General features: G+C 40.3%; 1 protein-coding gene across 1 annotated transcript in view; it reads right to left on the reverse strand.

Moving 5' to 3' along the window:
* Positions 1–2,517: 2,517 nt before the first annotated feature.
* CFAP54 (cilia and flagella associated protein 54) overlaps positions 2,518–24,275 on the reverse strand; it is a gene marked incomplete at its 5' end in the record, with an annotated part of 297,105 nt that continues 275,347 nt past the window's right edge. The window contains 2 exon segments of the mRNA XM_079935999.1: positions 2,518–2,796; positions 18,488–18,562. Of these exon segments, the coding sequence (XP_079792125.1) occupies positions 2,686–2,796; positions 18,488–18,562 (186 nt within the window). The 3' untranslated portion in view covers positions 2,518–2,685.

Raw genomic sequence — 24,275 nt, forward strand, 5'->3', positions numbered from 1 at the left:
AAGTATGTAACTATTAATCCCAAACTCCTAATTTATCTCCTCTCAACCCTCCCCCCATCCCCTTTGGTAACCATAAGCTTGTTTTCTATGTCTGTGAGCCTATTTTTGTAAATAACTTCATTTGTATCATTTTTCTAGATTCCACATATAAGTGACATCATATGATATTTGTCTTTCTCTGTCTGACTTACCGCACTTAATGTGATAATCTCTAGATCCAGTTTGCTGCAAATGGCATTATTTCATTCTTTTTTACAGCTGAATAATATTCCATTGTATATAATATACATGTCTTGGGTATCATAAATAGTACTGCTATGAACATTGGGGTGCATGGATCTTTTCGAATTAGAGTTTTCTCCAGATATAGTTTTTGATTGGGTTTTTTTTTTGATATTGAGCTGTATAAGTTGTTTGTATATTTTGGAAATTAATCCCTTGTCAGTTGTATCGTTTGCAAATATTTTCTCCCATTCTGTAGGTTGTCTTTTCATGTCGTTTATGGTTTCCTTTGCTGTGCAAAAGCTTTTAAGTTTAATTAGGTCCCATTTGTTTATTTTTGTCTTTGTTTCCATTACTCTAGGAGGAGAATCCAAAACTGTATTGCTGTGATTTATGTCAAAGAGTGTTCTGCCTATGTTTTCCTCTAGGAGATTTATAGTATCCAGTCTTACATTTAGGTCTTTGATCCATTTTGGGCATATTTTTGTATATGGGTGTTAGAGAATGTTCTAATTTTACTATTTTATTTGTTGTTGTCCAGTTTTCCCAGCACCACTTATTGAAGAGACTTTCTTTTCTCCATTGTATATTCTTGCCTCCTTTGTTGTAGCTCAATTGATCATAAGTATGTGGGTTTATTTCTGGGCTGTCTATCCTGTCCCATTCATCCATGTGTCTGGTTTTTGTGCTAGTACCATACTGTTTTTATTAATATAGATTTGTAGCGTAGTTTGAAATCAGGGAGTGTGATACCTACAACTTTGTTCTTCTTTCTCAGGATTGTTTAGGGTCTTTTGTGGTTCCATACATATTTTAGTATTCTTTGTTCTATTTCTGTGAAATATGCCATTGGAATTTTGATAGGGATTGAACTGAATTTGTAAATTGCTTTGGGTAATATGGTCATTTTAACAATACTAGTTCTTCCAATCCATGAACACATAATATCTTTCCATTTATTTGTGTCTTCTTCAATTCTTTCACCGGCATCTTATAATTTACAGTGTACAAGTCTTTCACCTCCTCGGTTAAATTTTTTCCCATGGGCTCCATGGCACTTTGGACACTTCTCCAGCTTCAGCTTTTGGAAATTTTATGGAAGGTTCTGGGTCTTTCATAGGGAACTTCTTAAGAAAATTTAGGTTCCAGGTGAAATTACTGAATTTCTTTCTTTGTCATTCGACAGAGATAACATTGGCAATCACATAATTACTGAGAAGTCTTGTTTGTGTTTAGAAAATAGCTTTGAGTCCAAATTGTCCAGGATAAGGTACCAGAGAATCTTGGTTCCTTTTCCTGGATTAGGAAACACTTTGTAGAAAGGAAGGAAAAAATATCTTGGTAGGTAGCAGATTGTAATTTAGTTCAAGCAGGTTATGGTTCAAGGAGCAATATTAAAGAAATGATGATGATTTTGCCTGCCTAGAGAGGATAAAAGTCTGAAACAGTACAAGGAAGGGAAAGGAAGTTAATCAAGGCGGGGCACCCTGAAGGAGTTCATTCAAATCTGGCCTGGACTTGAACTTGTTTGGGGGAGTTCTGAAAGCCATTGGAAAGTTAAAGGTTTTTTTTGCCAATGCTATACTTTATATGAGTTTCTGCCTGAAAACTAGATTTTATCATAATGAAAGATTTTATTACTTCTGCTCCTTTGTTCTATTTTCCTTGATTGAAACAAAAATCATGTTGTATTCAAAGTATCTATGCTTTGTCTTAAGCCACTGAGTTTTTATTGAGCACCTACTTTGAGACATCTTCTTGCTTCTCTCAGCCCAGTGTCATTTGTCTTTTCATTGATTCTAAGTGTTAATGACCAAGAAAAAAGGGAGAGAGCCAAATAACCGCTAATCAATTAGATTTGCCTACTCTTGTAATTGGTAAGCAGGATATAAAAAACTGCAAGCTTTGTGAAACAATTGGATTTAACTTTGTGTCCTTTCAAGAACCTTAAAATACAGAGTCACAGCCATTAAAAGAAAAAACAATAGCTTCGAGGTAGGAAAGCAAATATTGTTTTTTTGTTGTTCTTGTTCAACCACAAATATTGATTGAGCACCTACTATATGTCAGTCACAATGTCAATCACGCTAAGCACCATGTGAGCCTCAACTTTCTCATCGGCAAAATGAAAACTTGTGCTTCTCAATAGAGAAACAATGGGCATCTTGGGCAAGACAATTCTTTGTGCAAGTCTGTCCCCTGCCCTCTAAACGACATGAACTCTACCTTGTAATTGGTTCAATCCAATGACGCCCCCACACATTTCCAAAGGGCCCCTAGGGGCCATTTCCACCCTGGATGGAGAATCCCAGGCCTACCATCTACGATATCAGGAGCCAGGGAAAGTGGAGAAGCCGTGTAACTGGCAGATTTTGGATGATGTCGAGTCCCAAGAAGAGCAGGTTCTGGACCATGTTTCCAGGGAACTGAGCCACACAGTGGTCCCAGGGTGACGTCAACATCCTAGGGGTTCTTGGTTTTGGCTCCTGAGTCAGAACTCCTACTCCCTATATGCAGCCACGATACAATCCAGGAACTTCGGGTTTCCGTTCCCAGCTGAGCCTGGGGTTCATTCTGAAGAAGATGAAGCAGAATGAGCGGGAGCTGCGACTGCTCATGCTGGATCCTCCTGGACGCCGGAGCCGTGAGGGTAGCAGGGGGGCCCCCGTCCAGCTGGCGGTGCCAGGCACCCCCCTACCGGACACTGGATGTGCGGCCAGCCAGCCCGTACCAACAGGAAATACTGTTTTTATCTAGCATTTTCATATATATATCTTTTTCTACCATGTTTTCTATCTCTTCTTTATATATCATCTGAGTCTTTGAAGTCTTTTTTTTGGACTGGGGAAAAAACATGCATTCCAAAGTAGAAAGGATAATACAATACTAGCTTACTTAAGAGCAGATACCATGAATGACTGGTGACCCATCTAATAAAAGTTCCAGATGAGAGGGAACTAGATGTATTTGGTTTCACTATATGTTATATGATTGAGAGAATCCCAATACCAACAATGTTATTCTCCGCAATCTAACAGAAACAGCACCTAACTCTTAGGAAGGTGAGAAGGGCTTATATACAACTCTATCAGACCACAGGAAATTTCACACTTTGCTGCAAACAAGATTATCTTTTTCATCACTCTAATTTTTGTATTAATAAAACTTTAAATATAGCAGAAAAGAAGTTTTCTTAAACATAATATGAGATCACAGGGTCATATTGGTAAGGTGGTAGAAATCTTCTAAATTAAAATGTAAAGAAATAACATTATTATAAAGACATTTTGCAGAGAACAAGAAAATTAGAAATTAAAGACAGGATTACCGTTGACAAAGCATATGTTCAGGAAATTGGTTCAATTGTTGTACTGCCTTAGAATAGAATCTCTTCTTAAATCATCCGCCCCATCACCATCGCTCTCACTGACACTCTACAACCACTGAGCCCTGGCTATGCATGGCATTTCCTTGAGCTCTTGAGCAGAGTTCACCTTTTAATAAAGGACAATTCCTGCTCAGATATATTGTCCCACATGGTCAGGAAACCAAAGGTTTCAGTCCAGCCAAAGACATTTCAGCAACATAAGGAGCCCTGTCTCCATTTTCACATCTAAGTAGATGCCAGAAATGTTTTGAACAATGGAACAAACACATGAAGAACACCTCCGTGAGAGGAGATATATTGAGGGAGACTACATTCACTGGGATATATGTTTAAAAATCAATTTTACGTGATGTTCATACTTTAAGAGAAAATCCATATTTGGTCTTTGTCCCAGTTTCTTGGCATAGAGGTCCTAAATCCCTTGGAAATTTTCTTTTGTATGTTAATAAGATGACTAAGGTGGGGAAAGGTGCCTAGATAGCTTCAGGATGGGGTTGGTCACCAAGAAAACCAACCATGTGATTAGAGAGTTAAACTTTCAGCCCAGTGCCCCCGACCTTCAGGGAGGGGAGAGGAACTGGACATTAAGTTCAGTCACCAACGGCCAATGACTGAATCAATCATGCCTCCGTAATGAAACTTCCACAAAAATCCCATAATGACACATTTTGAGGAACTTCTTGGTTGGTAAACAAATTAATGTACTGGGAGGGTGACGCACCTGGAGAGGGCATGGAGACTCTGTTCCTCCCAACCCCCATATCTTGCCCTATGCACCTTTTCTATTTGGCCATTCCTCAGTTGTATCCTTTATAATAAACTGGTAATCATAAGTGAAGTGTTATCCTGAGTTCTGTGAGTCTTTATAGCAACTTATCGAACCTTAGGGGGCATCATGGGAACTCCTGAATCTGCAGTCTGCTGGGACAGAAGTATGGGTAGCCTGGGCACCTCATTTACAGCAGGCATCTGAAGTGGGGGCATTCTTGGATTGAGCCCTTAATCTGTGGGAGTCTGTGCTAACTCTGGGTAGTAGCGTCAGAACTGAATTGAATTGTTGGGCACCCAGTTGGTGCCAGAGAACTGTAGAATCGGCTGGTGTCAGGAAAAACCCCACAAGAGTCGTATCTGGTATTATGTAGATTAGGGCAGTGCTCAGCTAGTGAATGTCTCTGGGGCCTTTGGGGCTTTCTCCTGCATTCTTCCTCTTCCCTTGCACCCCTTCTGCACACATTGCCCTTCATACCCTACCCCAGGCTGAGCCAAGGCACTACGTGATGAAAACTGATAGAGCTGGCAGTGGTATCTCCATTATGGATATATGCTTTTTATAGGGAACTACTGAACAAAACAATCTTTTGAGACCATTAAGAAAAAAGTAAAAGTTTAGGCTGTGCGTATCCAGGCTTATTCTGACGTTCAAGAGTCTAAGTCCCAGAGAAAAGAGCCTTTGAAACCCTATTGTGCAGAAAGAACAGCTGCTCTCTCACTCCAGGAAAGTCTCTGTCACCATATAAAAAACGAATAAAGGGTCTCAAACAGGGCAAATCCCCTTTAAAATATCAAAAGCTCTAATCAGAACAGGAAGCGGAGTCATACAACCAACAATGAAGTGCATAAGGCATAAAGGCTAGATGCAAGTTTTCGGCTGACGGTTCCGTGCTTATAATCAGAGGTTGGGGGAAGAATTAAAGGAAAAGTGTTTTGGGGTAGATGACCGAACAGAAATGCTTATAGTCAATGTGTTGTAAAACTGAGTGTGTATTCCTCACTCTCTGTGGAGATTTGAGCATAAATTCTGATATAGTTCTATGCGTGATGACATCGTTCTTTACATCATTGCCTTTATTTGCATAAAATGGTTTTAAAGCTTTACCAAGTCCTTGTTTTTTTACTCTGGGAAAAAACGTTTCTCTGAAAAAGGAAGCCTGCATTTATTGAGGATTGGATATGGGCTCGAATCTTTGTTTTACAGACTTTATATCATTGTAAATTAACTGTTAAAACAGAGGTCAAAGGAAACTGTGATTGAACTGTGGGGTCACACTGCAGAAGGTATTTTTAATCATGAGTGGGTGACGTGTATGATGTTTTCCCCTTACTTCTACATTAGAAAATAAACTTTCAACCAGAAAGTGTGTTTCCAAGTTCCTTTAGAACTCTTCTAATTCCAATAAATAAGGATTAATGGAGCACTCTTATGTATTCATCACCAGTCAGGGATCTTCATTTTTTATTACTATTTTTAACTCATTGTTGCAGTTCAGGTTCCTGGGAAGCAGACCCTGAGATGGAACTTAGCTTTCAGGAAGCTTATTGGGGCATACCCTTGGGATCAACACCCATGGGGAAAGGGAAGAAAGCAGGATTAGGTAGAGGGAGAAGACTGGCTGCAATGCAGACACAACAAACCCCCTGCCAACCCCATGGGGAGCTTTGAAGCTGGAGTGGCCCTTCAGAGTTGTCCCAACTTTTGTGGGGGGGCGGTGGTTGGGTCACTGCACACCCATATCAGCCAGTAATTAGATACAGATACCCCCCCAACCCACCCCTGCCCAAAAAGGCCATGTCCATTAGACAGGGGCAGTTCCTGGAGAGGGTTGAGAGCTGAGGGCTGCTGGTCAGCACATTCCCAGAGCTGGGAAAATAAGTTCTTCGGTCCGGAAGAGGAGCTCTTAGTGGCTCAGTGAAGGGGCCACCCAGGCGTAAATATTTAATTCAGTGGTTAACGATAGAACCATTAAACAAATGGCAATATGGCAAAACGCATACTAGTATATAACCAATACAAGCTAATGGGAGATTTAAAGTACTGAGAATTTTTATACCAAATTTCTAGAGGCTTCTTTTCTGGGTCATGGTAAAACAAACTTAATACCTTTCCAGTATCATTTCTATTAATCATGTTATTTGATTACCCTTAGGAACACTTCCCCCTCTAGAGTATGAGGAAGAGAATTAGAAACTAAGGAGCAGGAAGAAGATTCAGAAATATCTTCCCTCAAATAATATCCCTCCCCATACACTTAAATACGAAGAAATTCAATAATTTCTCCTGAAGCCTAACTTTTCTTGAGAATTCCCTATGAAAGCCCTAGAACCTTACATAAAATTTTTTCCAAAAGCGGAAGCTGGAAATGTGGCCAGGGGCCCACAGTGCCCATGGAAGGAGCAAGAGACTGAAGTCAGGTAGGTGTGGGAGGAGAGGCTGCATGCAGCAGGGGCGTTTCATGGTGGATGGGCATGGTAGGGGGAGTTCAAGGGCAGCTGGGCAGTAGGGCAGAGGCAGTGCAGCTGGGTAGTTAGAAACGTGATCTGAGGAGCCAGTCTGCCTGGGTGTAAATCCTGGCTCCGACATTAACTAGCTAAGGGACCTTGGGCAAGCCACTTAAATATCTCACACGTAAAAGAAGGATTTTTTTTTTTACAGACATCTAAACAGAAACAGAAACCTAAAGTCACATGCTGAATTTCAGAGTGCACGTGTGTATTAATGTCCTGCTGCTGCTGTAACAAATGTAAGACAAACCTAGTGGCGTACAACACACGCTTGTTCTCTTACAGTCCCGGAGGTAAGAAATCTGAATTCAGTTTGGCTGGGCTAAAGTCAAGGTGTCAGCAGGGCAGGTTCCTTCTGGAGACTCTCAGCAAAGAATCTGTTTCTTTGCCTATTTTAGCATCTAGGGGCCACCTGTTTTCCTTGGTTTATAGCCCCTTTTCCATCCTCAAAGCACATCTCTCCAATCTTCACCTCCATCATCACGTTGCCTTCTCCTCTTCTGCTGTCAAGTCTCCCTCTGCCTCCCTTTTACAAGGATACTTGTGACTACACTTAAGGCGCACCTGAATAATCCAGGATAACCTCCCTCATCTCAATATCCTTAACTTAATCACGTCTGAAGAGTCCCTTTGGTCATATAAGGTAACAGGTTCTGGGGATTAGGATGTGGACATCTCTGGGGGGCCATGAGTCAGCCTACCATAATGTGTGATTAAATGAGATGGCTTAGTTCGTAAGAATATCATATTTCTAACCTATCTTCTCAACAGAGTTTTGGTAATTGAAGTTATTGAATTAATTCTGTGGAAAAAATTCGTGGCGTTCCTGCAGATGCCTGCTGTGCCAGAGGTTACTAGAGCTCACTGAAGTACATACTTGTTCCTCTATGGTTCTCTACATCCTTGCACATCAGGGCAAGGCCAATAGGATATGGGCAGAAATTATATGCTAGCCATTCCATGCTGGCTCTTAGAAATGGTCACCCTAATTTATTGCCTAAACTGGGAGACTGCTGAGAATAAAAGGAGAGTATATTAACCATCACACCACATCAACAGGTATGCGCTGTGACTGCTGCAGGCAAACCTGTATCTATAGTCACCCAACTTAAAAGCATCCTACGAAATCCCCTAGCCCTCTTCTCCTCCGACTTGGAGGCCGTGTAGCCCAGACAGCACAGTTACAAGATGAAGGAGAGTTGCGGACCCCTCACTGGACTTTTATGAGAAATAAGCAAACCTTGACTGCCACTGAGGTGTGGGGTTTATCTGTTAGCACAGCACAGCCTAAGCTATCCTGGCTCAAACAGCTACACTCTGGCAAGCTTGTTCTCCCCTTGCTGTATTTCTGAATAGGGGACATTCCATCAGAGTAAGGGTTGGACTCCACTTAAAGGTCAGGTCGTTGACTCTCAGCAGCAAAGTTCCAGGAAGAAATGCTCTAACTGGGTACAAATGCTGAAGGTGGGTTGCCTCCTGAAAGGCTGTGACTGATCTGCCTGTGGGCTTTTGACCTGAGATACTGAAATGAAAGCTCCAGAGTTTGAACAATACTTGGCATTTCTTGATGCTTTTTCATGAAGGAGCTCAGCGAGCTTAACATCTGGCAACTCTAAACAGGGGGCTCTTTTTCAGAGCAAAGGCTTACAAAGAATGTGAACTGAAGTTTGCATTTTGTTCCTGGGATTTTGTTGGTTAGAGTGAAAGGCTGAGGGGCTTTGTTAGTCAGCAGCTCCCACTGCAGCAGAAACCAGAGCGCAGACCCATGAGCACGATGCGGAAGGAAACACTGCTCACGCTGAGTCCTTTGTTCCCATCCGTTTACATTGCAAGCATCTGCAAACTGTTCTTACAATGTGGCCTACACTGACCAGCAATTTTTGAAAGGAAGTCTAACAGAGCTTGCAATTTACAAAGCAATTTCACATAAAGTATTTCTTTTAACTCTTTTTGGTATTTCTAACTTGAGCAATCAGCCTTTGTCTGTCAATATCCATAAGAAGATGTGGAGAAGAAGGGGGCAAGGAAAGAGGAGAAGGATGGAGAGGAGGAGGAGAGGGAGGAGGAGGGGTGAATCAGGTAGAGTGGGATCCACCCCTGCGCCTCAGTGAACCTTTACCCCACACTATGTGCCAGGTACCACAACAGGCACTTTTGAGCTAATGATTATTATGTGGCCAAAGTAAAATATTCAATGTTCATAAGGATTTTTTGGTCCATCAAAAGCATGATTTAGGGCTTCCCTGGCGGCGCAGTGGTTGAGAGTCCGCCTGCCGATGCAGGGGACACGGGTTCGTGCCCTGGTCCGGGAAGATCCCACATGCCGCGGAGCAGCTGGGCCCATGAGCCGTGGCCGCTGGGCCTGCGCATCTGGAGCCTGTGCTCCACAACGGGAGAGACCACAACAGTGAGAGGCCCACGTACCGCAAAAAAAAAAACAAAAAAAACCATGATTTAATGGTTCTCCAGGGAATTAAGCTGAGTGAAAAAATACCAATCCCCAAAGGTTACATACTGTATGGTTCCTTCAATATAACATTCTTGAAATGATACAATTATAGAAATGGAGAATATATTAATAATTGTCAAGGGTCAGGGACAGAGGTGGGGTGTGAGAGGTGGGGGTGGCTATAAAAGGAGAACAGGAGGAGTCCTTGTAGTGATGAAATTGTTCTGTAGCCCGACTTTATTAATGTCATTATCCTCGTTATGACACTGTACTACAGTTTTACCTTATATTATATTATTATAATGTATTACATTATTATTTCTTAAAATTGCACATGAGCCTAACATGATCTCAAAACAGAAAGTTTAATTTAAAAAGGATGATTGAAAAATAATATTAAGACTACATCTATTAAATGTCCCTTTACTCTTTTGAAAATTAGCAAACATTCAGATAGGCCAAAAGCCACCAATGCAGAGAGTTACGAATGATCAAATGAAGAAATGACTCATTTCTCATTATTTTAAGGCAGGGAAAAATAAAGATGGCCACAATGTATTGGATGCTTACCCATGGCGTCGACAGGCACTATATCAGACGTGTCACATACTGTTTCTAATGCAATCCTACATGAGGAGAAGCTATCACCAATGGACAGATAAGGAGCTGAAGCAGAGAAGGAAAAGTGAGTAGCTCACGGTCACACCATCAACAGATGGTGGAACCAAGAATCAAATCATGTTTTGATCTGCTGAGAAACGTTGCTTCCGAGACCTTCAGCAGCATGTAATTGACCTGAGGTCTTTAAGGACTAATGACTTGTCCACAAGAGCAACAGTGGGGCTCCAGCGTGTGCCGAGCACTCTTCCCACCGTGCTGTGCTCTCACAGGTGGTTGAGAAAAGAACATAATGGTACCAGCTACCTGAGATACAGGAGAAATAAGGGCAAAAATCTCTAATGACTGGTGTCCAAAGTATTAACAAAGAAAATGGGTAAATTTACACCAGTTTCTCCTTTGTGGATTTATTTAAATATAAAGAACATTGGTCTGGAGAATTTCAAAAGGCTTGTCAACTGACTGAGAAATATGAGGCCAAAGTCAACATCCTCCTAAAATGAATTATAACGCCATTGTTAAGGGTCCAGATTTTTAATCAAGACAAAAACGTTTCGCAAAATGCATGAAGTGAATGAAACTAAGCACTTGACTCAGTTTTCAGCAAGACAGAAAGCAATGTACAGATCTGCTAATAATACCCCTGCCTCTCACTTCCTGTGAAGTTATACAAAGTGACTAAACTTCAGGAAATTGTCCCCTTGATTCTGAAATACAGCTGTACCCAGAATGAAGCCAGGCTTGCTTTCTCAAGCATTGCACACACTTCTTGCCACTTTTACAGTAAATACACAATATCAGGTTCATGACTATATTTTGGTTTAACTTATATCCAAGGATCATTATACCCCCAAATAGCACGTCTAACAATAGTGGGACCAGTGCTTTGAGTGCAGAGAACACAAAGGCTCTCAGTTCCTGGATGAACGAGAGCTATTTCACCTTGACACTGTTGCTGGCAAATCTCCGAGAGATGAGCATTTTGAAAACGCTATAAACAGCTTAGCCTTTTCTTAGCATTTTGAAGAGCACATTAATAGCCTAGCCTTTCTTAAGGGCTTTCTTTTTCCCTTAGCCAAATTTGACAGTCGGAAATGAATAGTGAAGCGGATGGAATCAAAGTCAGAGCTGTGTTTTAGAGGCAGTGTGGAACTGATGTCATTCGGCATTGTCTCCAAAAGAATATAAGAATATTAAGTGGATGTCTCATGAACTTACATACAAAGGATACTCTTCACTTGAGGACAGAATAATAATGTCTCACAGAAGGAAGATGTAATGCTTGATGCCTGTAAAATCTATTCAGACAGCTCTTGGCTGGTACAAAAAAAAAAAACAAAAAAAAAACAACAAAAAAAAACCAACTACAACTTTCAACTGAAAGAAGTTATATTATTGAATTAATTTTTTAATACTTAGTAAACTACAGAATACCTTGTTCCCAATGCTATAAATGACAGTTTACAGACAGTATTGTCATTGTCACCATTTGGGAAGTTTTGTTAAAAAGAAACCAAGGGGCATAGGGTAATGTAACAAAATTAGCCAAAGGAAGTTAAATAGCCTACCCTCTAGGACTCAACAGCTTAAAGGAAGATAAATAGCCTACCCTCTAGGACTTAACAGCCCCCCCAAAAAGTGACGTGGAAGCTATCCCACATAAATTGGGAAACATGCAACTCCATCCAACAGCCAGAAAAATTGCATAGCTTCTTTTAAAGGGAACTGAGAATCCACCTAGTTTTTCCTATGTCCTCTGGGTATAAACACACTCAGCAACTCCATAACAGTTACCTAGTATATTTGGGGACAGTTGCTGACTAATTTAAAAAACTGGCTAAGCACAGAAGTGTGTGGCAGGACATATTTAAAGTGATGAAAGGGAAAAACCTACAACCAAGATTACTCTACCCAGCAGGGATCTCATTCATATTCGATGGAGAAATTAAAACCTTTACAGACAAGCAAAAGCTAAGAGAATTCAGCACCACCAAACCAGCTTTACAACAAATGCCAAAGGAACTTGTCCGTGCAGGAAACACAAGAGAAGGAAAAGACCTACAATAACAAACCCAAAACAATTAAGAAAATGATAATAGGAATACACATATTGATAATTACCTTAAATGTAAATGGATTAAATGCTCCAATCAAAAGACATAGACTGGCTGAATGGATACAAAAACAAGACCTGTATATATGCTATCTACAAGAGACCCACTTCAGACCTAGGGACACATACAAAATGGAAAAAGATATTCCATGCAAATGAAAACCAAAAGAAAGCTGGAGTAGCAATTCTCATATCAGACAAAATAGACTTTAAAACAAAGACTATTACAAGGAACAAAGAAGGACACTACATAATGATCAAGGGATCAATTTAAGAAGAAGATACAACAATTACAAATATTTATGCACCCAGCATAGAAGCACCTCAATACATAAGGCAAATGCTAACAGCCATAAAAGGGGAAATCGACGGTAACACAATCATAGTAGGGGACTTTAACACCCCACTTTCACCAATGGAAAGATCATCCAAAATGAAAATAAATAAGGAAACACAAGCTTTAAATGAAACATTAAACAAGATGGACTTAACTGATATTTATAGGACGTTCCATCCCCAAACAACAGAATACACTTTCTTCTCAAGTGTTCATGGACCATTCTCCAGGATAGATCATATCTTGCATCACAAATCAAGCCTTGGTAAATTTAAGAAAATTGAAATCATAGCAAGTATCTTTTCTGACCACAATGCTATAAGACTAGATATCAATTACAGGAAAAACACTGTAAAAAATACAAACACATGGAGGCTAAACAATACGCTACTAAATAAGCAAGAGATCACTGAAGAAATCAAAGAGGAAATCAAAAAAAGCCAAGTAGCCTAGTGCCCCTCAAATGTATGACTTTTAAATCTCATTGTGGCCTTCACTTCTTCTACTTTTTCTTGGTCAGCTCCTTGCTCATCACACTCAATGACTGTGAATATTCAAGATCTTCATCTCTCTTAGAAGATCATACCCTCAACCCTTTACCCCACTCCAGTCTTAGATGAACTTGCCTCTACTTCATTGAGAAAGTGAAAACCACTGGGTGTGAACTGCCCCCGCTTCTCCTATCCTTCTCTCACACACTTACTCACATCCCTTCCTGCCCTTAATCTGCTGCCCCAAGACCTACAGAAAGAGGTGTATTTCCTGTTTCCAGGCAACTATCTCACTTATGCTGTCAATATCTTTCTGTTTCCGGCCCACTCCCTTAGGCCTTGCTTCATCATTTGTCCTTTTTTTCTTCTAGACAGGCAAACTGCGCCCCTCCCAACTCTTTGCCCTGTGCACTGCTGCTGTCCTAACACCCGCCCTTGACTCCTTGCCTCCTTGCCTCCTGGGAGCTGCTCCTCCATCCTCTTCAGACTCCTGTCCCAAACCTTCTCAAAGATTCATCTACACTTGCAACCTTCCCTTTCTCACCTCTCACTCCTCAACACCCTGCAGCATCTGCTCCCTCTTCTAATCAGACATGCACTGGGTGCACTTTAGTTAAAGATGCAGATCCCGGATGTAAGCGGATCTATGGTTGACTAGTGCCTCCTCTACTTACAAGCTGCAAGAGCTTGGGCATGCTGCTACACCTCCCCATTTCTAAAATGGGGATAGTAACAGTAACCGACTGCATAGGCTTCTTGTAATGTTAAATGAGATACTGGATTAAAAACACTGGACAGTGTCTTCACATGCCATGTGCTCAATAAATATTAAAATTACTACTACTATTAGTAAGATTTGCAGTTTAATGATTATTATCATTAGTGTTTGTCAGGTACTATAGTAGGTCTAGCTAAAAACCGTGAACTCAAAAAATATCCTACTAAACTCATGCAGCCAAGAAAAACTACTTTGCAATCTCCTCTACAATGTGTCCTTTCTCTAGGCTTAGGGTCACCTTTTCCACCTTCAAAGCAGGATCTGCTCCTAGGAATTTCCTCTCCATACTGAGTCTGTATGACTCAAATCAGTTCAATACATACATACACACATGTACACACACTACAGATATACGTAACACACACACAGATACACCTACTACATACATACATACACACACACATATTAGGTAAATTCACATGTATCATGTGAACCAATATGAAAGTATTTAATTTAGCTGAATGCAGGAACTTAAACCTATGCTGCCTTTACAGCAACAAAAGTATCTACACCAATGTTCTGCATGCAGCTGGAAGTCAAAAACTACTGATGAATGGAGTTGTATAGAACGACTCCCCACAGGCGGTCACAGCAAGAGCGGAAAGAATATTTCTAGCGTCATGTTTGAATCCTACCTGACAACTTGGAAACTGCAATAATCTGAACCTATGTAGGCAATGAAAGGATCGCTTCATTGTTGGTGCACCAGAAAGTACACCTAACGGTCATTTACATTCTGTAACTAATCACTAAGAACATTAGCACGTAGCACTCATTCCCTTCCTTCACTTCCTTGCTATCTCAGGTTATTTCTGTCACAAGTTGTGTGTGGCAATATTTATTTTAATTAAGAAGAGGCAATACAGGCAAAGGCAATTATAATAGATATGTTCAGTAAGGAATTAAACTGAACAGGAAGATCTCATGCCAGTGACAAAAGAAGGCATGTAATTTTATTTAGACAAATTTACTTCTTCTTTATTTTAACCATTTACTTCTTGGAACAAGCCTGTAAACGCCCACGCTCCATCCAGCACTATCAGGTGAGTCTCGCTCTCAGCGGACGGCTAGCGTGGGATTCAGGTGAGTCTCGCTCTCAGTGGACGTGCTAGCGTGGGATTCAGGTGAGTCTCGCTCTCAGTGGACGTGCTAGCGTGGGATTCGATTGGAGGCACCTTCTCTTGGACCAGTGATTCTTTCACGACTGCGATCTCATGTTGGGATCTTGTACCCTGACCTAATTCCTCTAGGATTCAACAATTATTTACATTACAAGCAAAGAGAAGGACTCCTGGTTTTCTCTCTCTCTTTAACACTGTTACTCTCCTTTTCTGTCAATATTTCAAAACAACTTTGGATCTTAAAAATCTGTTGAAATGAGTTGACTAGAGGATGAAGAATTCACACATGGAAGGCAGGACCATGGTAGGGAAGATGCTAATGAAGATGACATGATGAAATAGCTGATAATTATTTAACATTTATTTGCACTAGACCCTAATCCAAATAGTTAACATACATTATTTACTTTAGTCCTCACAACTGTGAGGCATTGTTGGCATTATTACCCCACTCTACACATGAGAAAACTAAGGCTTAGAGAAGTTAAATGATTTGCCTCAGGTCAAACAAGATCCAAGGCTGGGATTCCAACCCAGGTCTGTCAGGGGCCAAAGCCCATTAATGTTATAAATCATGTGTCTTAAAATAACAATTTTTTTCTGTGACCTATTTGTAAATCACAGTTTGTTCAAAACTAGATTTAAGCTTGATTTTTATTGTCAATGGTCTGCTGCAGTAATTCTACATATTTCCATAATAAAAAATTAAGTTCCTCATTTAAAAACATGGGAAAAGAACATGAATGGCCAGATGAAAAAAAAATTTTAAGCAAATATTAAATTTCAGGTATTTAAAACTAAAGAGAATTTAATTCAAGAAACAATAACCAAGTGATGTCGTGTACAAGGCACTGTAAGAATTCAAAGATTAAGATAGCACCACCCCTGCTCCCGAGAAGCTAATGATCTAGTGGGAGGGACACAGTGTAATGTTTCAGGTCTTCTCCTAAGAGAATTCTTCCCTGACCACCCATCTAAACTGTTGCCCCATCCCCTGTTATTTTCTATCACAGGGATCAGAATACTTTTTTCTGTAAAGGGCCAGATAGTAAATAATGTAAACTTTGTGGGCTATATGGTCTCTGTCAAAACTACCGAGCTCTGCTGTTGTAGCTCAAAAGCAGCTATTGACAACTGGTAAACAAATGAGCATAGCTGTGTTCCAATAAAACTTTATTTACAAACAGCCAGTGGGCCATAGTTCACAGGCTGCAGTTTGCCAACCCTACTCTAACATCTCACTCTGTTTTTTCCTTCATAGCACTTAACAAAATGCAGAATTATCTTGCTTATTGATTTATTTACTATTTCTCTCCAAAAACAAAAACAAAAAAACGGCAGCTCCAAGAGAGTGAGGTCCTTGTTGCTTGTTCACAGCAGGCTCTCTAGGGCCTAGAAAGGAGTTCCTGACACATAGGCAGTTCACTCTAAGTATTTGTTGATTGGCTAAATGAATGAACACCATTCCACAAAAGGAGAAACACAGACTGCCAAAAAAGTAGGAACTATATTTGGCTTTACTATTAATAAATATAAAATAATTGAAAATGTCATTTTTCACTTGTCAGACCTACAACAGTTAGAAGAAGAGGAGGGGGACGAGAGAGAGGAAAGGGAGAAGAGGAGGAGGGAGGGAGAGAGCAGAAGAAGGAGGAGAACTAATGTGGGTGAATACACAGGTACACTGGGCCTCTCACCTACTGCAGATGGGAGGGAAAACTGGTGCCACATTTCTGGAGGCCATTTGCAATTATATACCCAAATGTATAAGCCCATTCAAAATGGGCAAAGGATTGAATAGACATTTCTCCAAAGAAGATATAAAAATGGGCGATCAGCGATTAAATTAGTCATTAGGGAAATGCAAATCAAAATCACAATGAGATACTACTTTCCACCCATTAAGATGGCTGTTATCAAAAAAGAGAAAGTAAGTGTTGGTGAGTATGTGGAGAAATTAGAACCCTCTTGCACTGTTGATGGGAATGTAAAATGGTGCAGCTGTTGGGGTTTTCTTAAAAAGTTAAACATAGAATTACCATATGATCCACCAATTACTAAGTCCACTCCTAGGTGTACACCCAGATACTTGTACACCCATGGTTATAGCAGCATTATTTATAGGAGCCAAAAGGTACAAACAACTCAAATGTCCATCCACAGAAGAGTGGATAAACGTACAATGGGATATTATTTAGCCTTAAAAAGGAATGAAGTACTGATACACGTTAAACATGGATGAACTTTGAAAACATTGCACTAAATGAAATAAGCCAGCCACAAAAAAACCAATATTGTATGATTCCATTTATATGAGGTACCTAGAATAAGCAAATAGTAGAACAGAGATTACCAGGAGCTGGGGGAGGAGGAAATGGGGAGTTATTACTTAATGGGTACAAAGTTTCTACCTGGGATGATGAAAAAATTGTGGAGATGGATGGTGGAGATGTTTGCACAACGTTTTGAATGTACTTAATGCTACTGATGTGTACACTTAGAAATGATTAAAATTGTAAATTTTACATTATGTATATTTTACCACAATAGAAAATGTATACAGATCTTCCTTTACTTATGATGGGGTTATGTCCCAATAAATGGGTAAACTCATCAGAGGCTGAAGATATCTTAAGTCAAAAATACACTTAATACACCTAACCTACCAAACATCAGAGCTTAGCCTAGCACACCCTAAACACGCTCAGAACACATACATTAGCCTGCAGCTGGACAAAATCGTCTAACACAAAGCCAATTTTATAATAAAGTGTTGAATAGCTCATGTAATTTACTGCATACTGTACTGAAAGTTAAGAACAGAATGGCTGTCCGGGTCCCGAATGGTTGTACGTATGTGGGTTGTTTCCCCTCATGATCATGAGGGTGATGCGAGCTGCAGTTCACTGCTGCTGCCTCACATCACAAGTATTGGACTGCGTATTGCTAGCCAGGGAAAAGCTCAAAATTCAAAATTTGAAGTATGGTTTCTACTGAATGTGTATTGCTTTCATAATATCATAAAGTCAAAAAAATCATAAGTTGTAAGTCAGGGACTTACATTGTAAGTCAGGGACCATATGCATATACTTTTTACTCCAAAATCCTATTCCTAAGAATTAATTCTGAGGATGGGTGAAACAGAAGGGTGAAATACATGTTCTAGAACCCATCAACCTCAAGATCCATGAATAAGGATCTAGTTATATAAACAGAGCCTGACATGACAAATACTTAAAAGAAACTATTATGTAGGCATGAAATAAGACAGGGTAGACTTTTCACATAAAAATATCTCCATAGCATTATTGTTGAATGAAAAAAAAAAACAAGTTACAGAATGCTTGTGCAGTATGATCCCACTGATATAAAAATTCAAAAGTCTAACTATACATGAAAAAAATTTGAGATATTCTCCAAAATGTTAATAGTGGTTATTCCCTGAATGGTGAATTTGAGATGATTTTAAGATTATCCTCTCCACAACTTTCTGTACTAGTTGATTTTTTAACAAAGAATATTTCTAACCAAAATAACATGCTATTATAAACTAATGCTTAGCACTTTTCATATTAATTAAGGATGGTTAGGCCCTTGATACTTTCATAATAGATGTTTTCTGTATTTCCATTTCCATAGCAACAACAATACTTGTTAGGGAATCACATACAGTTTTAAAAGAGATGCATACCTCAGATAGCGGAGTTGCCTCTTCATCAGGCAAAAACAAAGATGCTATTTCAGAGCAACATTCAATAATCATGTTCTAGAAATAATAAGACAATATAGTGAGGTTGATCTTATTCGTAAAATACTAGATATTTTAATTACATATTAGTTATTTCATTTGTCTTTTGTTACATCACTCCCTAACCCTAATTCCCAGGATGAAACTTAGAGGGATTCAGAGGTCACAATCTTTTAAGTAATTAGGGTTATTTGAAAAGATACAAAATAGCCACAAACTATAAGATTTAATGACAAATAATAAATTATTTTAGGATTCTTTCCCTGCAAAATTCACAATTAAAATTCATGTGTTAGAGAAGAACAAGTAAAGTAATTCACACCAGAATAAGATTTTGGAAGATCGCTTTTCTTCTGAGAAGAGAGCCCTGGAATAAAGAGGTTCAGATCTGAGAAAGGGTTTAAGCAGAGATGAACAGCTGGGAATCGAGAAAGAAATGGAAAGAGAAAATGAAGAAGAAGAAGAGAGAGTTGATATCATACGTGGTCTATTGCTGAGGACACTGCCGCAGCCCCTACTGTTTGGACGCAGCGTGTTTCTGTGTGGACATCTGACCCAAGAAAGATCTACCTATGGGCAGGGCTGAATCAATCAGATTCTCCATCATTGTAATTTCATATAAGGAAGGACAACAGAAGAGAGTTATCATCAGGACTGGCCGGATGAGCTGAGAGGTCGCAATACGGAGATGGAGAAGGCACCAATGGGCTAGATGTAACATGAGTGAGCAAGAAACAGAGATAAATGAGAACTGACACCGCCTGTGGGACTGAGTGCAATCTTGGCTCCCGACTCTCCAAGTTTCACTTTCTGTGGGGCCCACTGTGTTTTGTCCCCAGTCCTTGGTTATGCACAAGCTTACTTACCATGCCCTGCCAAATACTGCCTCCTTACCAAACCTACTTCATTTGAGCTAGCATAAGTGGTTTTTCTTTACTTACAACTAAAGGAGTCACGATTATAAGACTATCAGACACTATAAAACTCTTAGAGGAAAACACAGGAAGAACACTCTTTGACATAAGTCACAGCAAGATCCTTTTTGCCCCACCTCCTAGAGAAATGGAAATGAAAACAAAAATAAACAAATGGGACCTAATGAAACTTAAAAGCTTTTGCATAGCAAAGGAAACCATAAACAAGATGAAACAACAACCTTCAGAATGGGAGAAAATATTTGCAAATGAAGCAACTGACAAAGGATTAATCTCCAAAATATACAAGCAGCTCATGCAGCTCAATATCAAAAAAACAAACAACCCAATCCAAAAATGGGCAGAAGACCTAAATAGACATTTCTCCAAAGAAGATATACAGACTGCCAACAAACACATGAAAGGATGCTCAACATCACTAATCATTAGAGAAATGCAAATAAAAACTACAGTGAGGTATCACCTCACACCAGTCAGAATGGCCATCATCAAAATATCTACAAATAATAAATGTTGGAGAGGGTGTAGAGAAAAGGGAACCCTCTTGCACTGTTGGTGGGAATGTAAATTGATACAGCCACTATGGAGAACAGTATGGAAGTTCCTTAAAAAAACTAAAAATAGAACTACCATATGACCCAGCCATCCCACTACTGGGCATATACCCTGAGAAAACCATAATTCAAAAAGAGTCATGTACCACAATGTTCATTTGAGCTCTATTTACAATAGCCAGGACATGGAAGCAACCTGAGTGCCCATCAACAGATGAATGGATAAAGAAGATGTGGCACATATATACAATGGAATATTACTCAGACATAAAAAGAAAGGAAATTGAGTTATTTGTAGTGAGGTGGATGGTCCTAGAGTCTGTCATACAGAGTGAAGTAAGTCAGAAAGAGAAAAACAAATACTGTATGCTAACACATATACATGGAATCTTAGGGGGCAAAAAAAAAAGGTTCTGAAGAACCCAGGAGCAGGACAGGAATAAAGACACAGACGTAGAGAATGGACTTGAGGACACGGGGAGGGGGAAGGGTAAGCTGGGACAAAGTGAGAGAATAGCATTGACATATATATACTACCAAATGTGAAATAGATAGCTAGTGGGAAGCAGCCGCATGGCACAGGGAGATCAGCTTGGTGCTTTGTGTTCACCTAGAGGGGTGGGATAGGGAGGGTGGGAGGGAGACGCAAGAGGGAGGGGATATGGGGATACGTGTATATGTATAGCTGATTCACTTTGTTATACAGCAGAAACTAACACACCATTGTAAATCAATTATACTCGAATAAAGATGTTTAAAAAACAAAAGTATAATGAACAGGGAATACTTCCTGGAGAAAGGGTCATATAAACTGAGGTATGAAAGAGTAGTAAGACTTCAACTGGCAGAGAATGGGGACAAGGGCATTCCAGATGGAGCAATGAAACAGCAGATATTCAAGAAACATAAAGAACCTGATACGGTCTTTACTGCTGGTGTGTATAGGAAGCACGGTGGTGAGAAATAGGCTGAGAGGTGTACTTATAACAGGACACGTAAACGTAAGGAATTTGGATTTTGTTGCTTAGGAAATTGAGAGGCACTGGACTGAGGGGATAATGATCTGACTGCTTTAAAAAGACAATTCTGGGGCTTCCCTGGTGGCGCAGTGGTTGAGAGTCTGCCTGCCGATGCAGGGGACACGGGTTCGTGCCCCGGTCCGGGAAGATCCCACATGCCGCGGAGTGGCTGGGCCCGTGAGCCATGGCCGCTGAGCCTGCGCGTCCAGAGCCTGTGCTCCGCAATGGGAGAGGCCACAACAGTGAGAGGCCCGCGTACCGCAAAAAAAAAAAAAAGACAATTCTAGCTACCATGTAAAGCTGAACTGGACTAGGAAGAGATAAGAGAAAGAGAAATTAGCTAGGAGGCTACTCAAGCTGTTTGGGCAGGAAGTGATCACGGCCAGAAGTAGGGCAGCTTCCATGGGACCAGAAAGGATGGAGGGCAGGCAGGACATCCAGCACTGACTGGGGGACACCATCTTCCTATGACGAACTTTCCAGGCTCCTGGTCCACTTTACTAGACAGAGGGGAACACACATCCTGGAGTACATTCTTACGTATTCTTCTTATTTATCCAAATTTCTATATTTCTAATTGAGTTCTTAGGACTGGTTAAAGTATGTTTTCTTTCTATACAAAAGGTTTCAATAATAGCTGTGATGGGTTACTGTCATGATTTCATCAAGAGCTATCAAGCAAAATGACACTGTCTGTATCACTGATCATTTCCATAACAGATGAAGACAGCCATGTCACCTGATAAATGCCTTCCATGGCTTGTCTCAACATTTATCAAACACAAATTTCGCCTCAACAACGTTCTGTTTCTTTGGCATTATTTGAGGTAAACCACATACACACTTGGGAAACTGGCTGATTCGATGTTGGGCTGTGGGAAACCTCCCGTGACCTTGCTGCCACAGAAATGAAGACAAGGAAAGCACTGAACTCAACAATCCCAGGCAGAAGGCGGTTGGAGGGATGGTGCAGTTGGCAAGGGGCCTGGGAGGGCACAGAAGGACCCCTGCTCAATCTCTGTCACTTTCCCTTAAAGAGGAGCATCTGTTGATTTGATGAGGGACAGGCTTCGGAGTGACTTCCAAAATAACAGAGCCAACATTTTGACTTAGTTGAAGTCCTCATCATTGTTCACCCATTTTATGGGAAAAAAACCTTCCTAAGTTGCTTTCCATCCTCCAAACTCTTGCTTCCTTCATCCGTCCTTCACATGCCATCAGGGTTATCTTAGCAAATTTCAGGGTGGATCATGAGATGCTCTTCCGGGCATTGCTCCCAGCTTTTCCTACGGCCCATGCCCAGCCCTGCCTTCCCAGGGCCCTACATTCACCCTGCACTCCTGCCACCCTGAATACAACATCCAGCTCCATGACTTCACCTCTCATCTCTTGCTGTATCCTCAGTCTGGAGTAAGTGCTCTCCATAGGTCTCCAACTAGAAGTTGGTTACTGGGCTAGATATCAGAGAAGACCCCTGAGCAAAGGAATTCAAAGTCAAGAGAGAGGAAGAGACACAGAAAGAGATAATGACCAAAACAATAGAGTCAGGGTACAGGGTGCAAGGAAACATGATTTTTATTTCAGTCTACAGGGGCTATAAAATGCTACCTGCGCTACTGAAGCAAGCACAAAGTCTAGCTCAACCCTTTCTCTTAACACACACACACACACACACACACACACACACACACACACCCCTATGTGAATGAGATTTTTTTTAATGATAAATTAGAATAGTTTGCATCAACAGCTCCACCATTGAGAAAGAAGGATATCAGCAACCTTGCCCTTTTGTATAAGTGTAGAATCCAGATAATGGGGGAAACAGGAAAAGGGGAAGGTGTCAGAGAGACTAAGCTGAACTTCGCAACGAAGAGCTGAACCAGATTCACTTTGTTATAAAGCAGAAACTAACACACCATTGTAAAGCAATTATACTCCAATAAAGATGTTATAAAAAAAAAAAAAAGAGCTGAACCAGAGTGGGAAGGGGAGAGGAGTCAAAACACTCCATGCAGACTGAGTTGGAGGGAGAGGTTTAGGAGTCTGAACCAATGAGGCAGAGGTTGGAGAGCTGCCACTGTGAACGTCAGAGAGGCACTAAGAGTAAGGCAGTTGGGAAAAAGGAGATTTAAAAGAAGTTATGCTGTATATGATGAAAGGATTTCCTCTCAGATATTCTTACAAGAGACTCATAAGAATAAGGTTTAGATTATTTTCAATGGTTTTAAACATTATATTGATGTTTCTTTGAATGCCAGACTTTGCTTGCTAAGAGAGGGCCACCGGGCAGCTGGGCTCATTATGAATTACATCTGGGTACCTATGGTCATACTCACACAGTGATTAAGCTCCTCCTGACAGGGACCTAATTGTGCTGATTTCAGTATGTCCTTATCTCCTCAAGCCTGGAAAATTTTTGCACGTAACGGTTTCTCAAAGATAACGTGTTATTTGATGCTAATGTTCAATTGTATTTTGTTCTATGTTTTCATAGTACTTTGATACTGGGGATATGTTGACTATATATAATTGCCCGGTACAATCCGGGCATCCCACACGTGTTTGCTGAACTCATCTTAGGTGACTTGGTAAATATATTTTAGGCTTATCATATCAGTATGCTATCATTCCAAAAAAGGTGTTTGTGTCATAAAATCAGAATGGTTTGCACCTTTTATATGCTTTAAAACACCTGATATGCTCTGAAGATACCCCATAAAGCTGTGAATGACAGGTTAAAACAACCCAGTGATTCTGAGCCACTGTTGTCCATTTTGGAAGAAGGACATGTTTTCGAGCCAGAAGTGACTGGAACACCTGTTCTGTAGCCCTCCCAAAACATCTTAAATTAATACCTGTGTTCTGAAGCTTTTGGCTTATTCCAGACCATAGGGATTTGGGGGAGAGAAAACAAAAAAAAAAAGGAAGGGAATGAGAAAGAGAACAAGATTCACCACCTCCCATATCAACCAAAGGTACATTTTCTGGACCTTTATATTTAACAACCCACCAAAAATCCATACTGAGATAGAAATAAATATATTTGATTATAGAGGTTATGAAATCCTGTCCAACTCCCAAACAGAATTGATCTCTTCAAGTGTCCTAGTTAACTTCTCATTAGCTCCAAGTGAAGGTTGTCATGACAACAAACTGGCAGATTTTAGTCCCTGGAATTTATTTGATATAACCTAGAACCTAGCTGTTTCTTTTTTTTTTT

This window comes from Stenella coeruleoalba, assembly GCF_951394435.1.
Source record: "Stenella coeruleoalba genome assembly, chromosome: 11".
Classification (NCBI taxonomy): domain Eukaryota; kingdom Metazoa; phylum Chordata; class Mammalia; order Artiodactyla; family Delphinidae; genus Stenella; species Stenella coeruleoalba.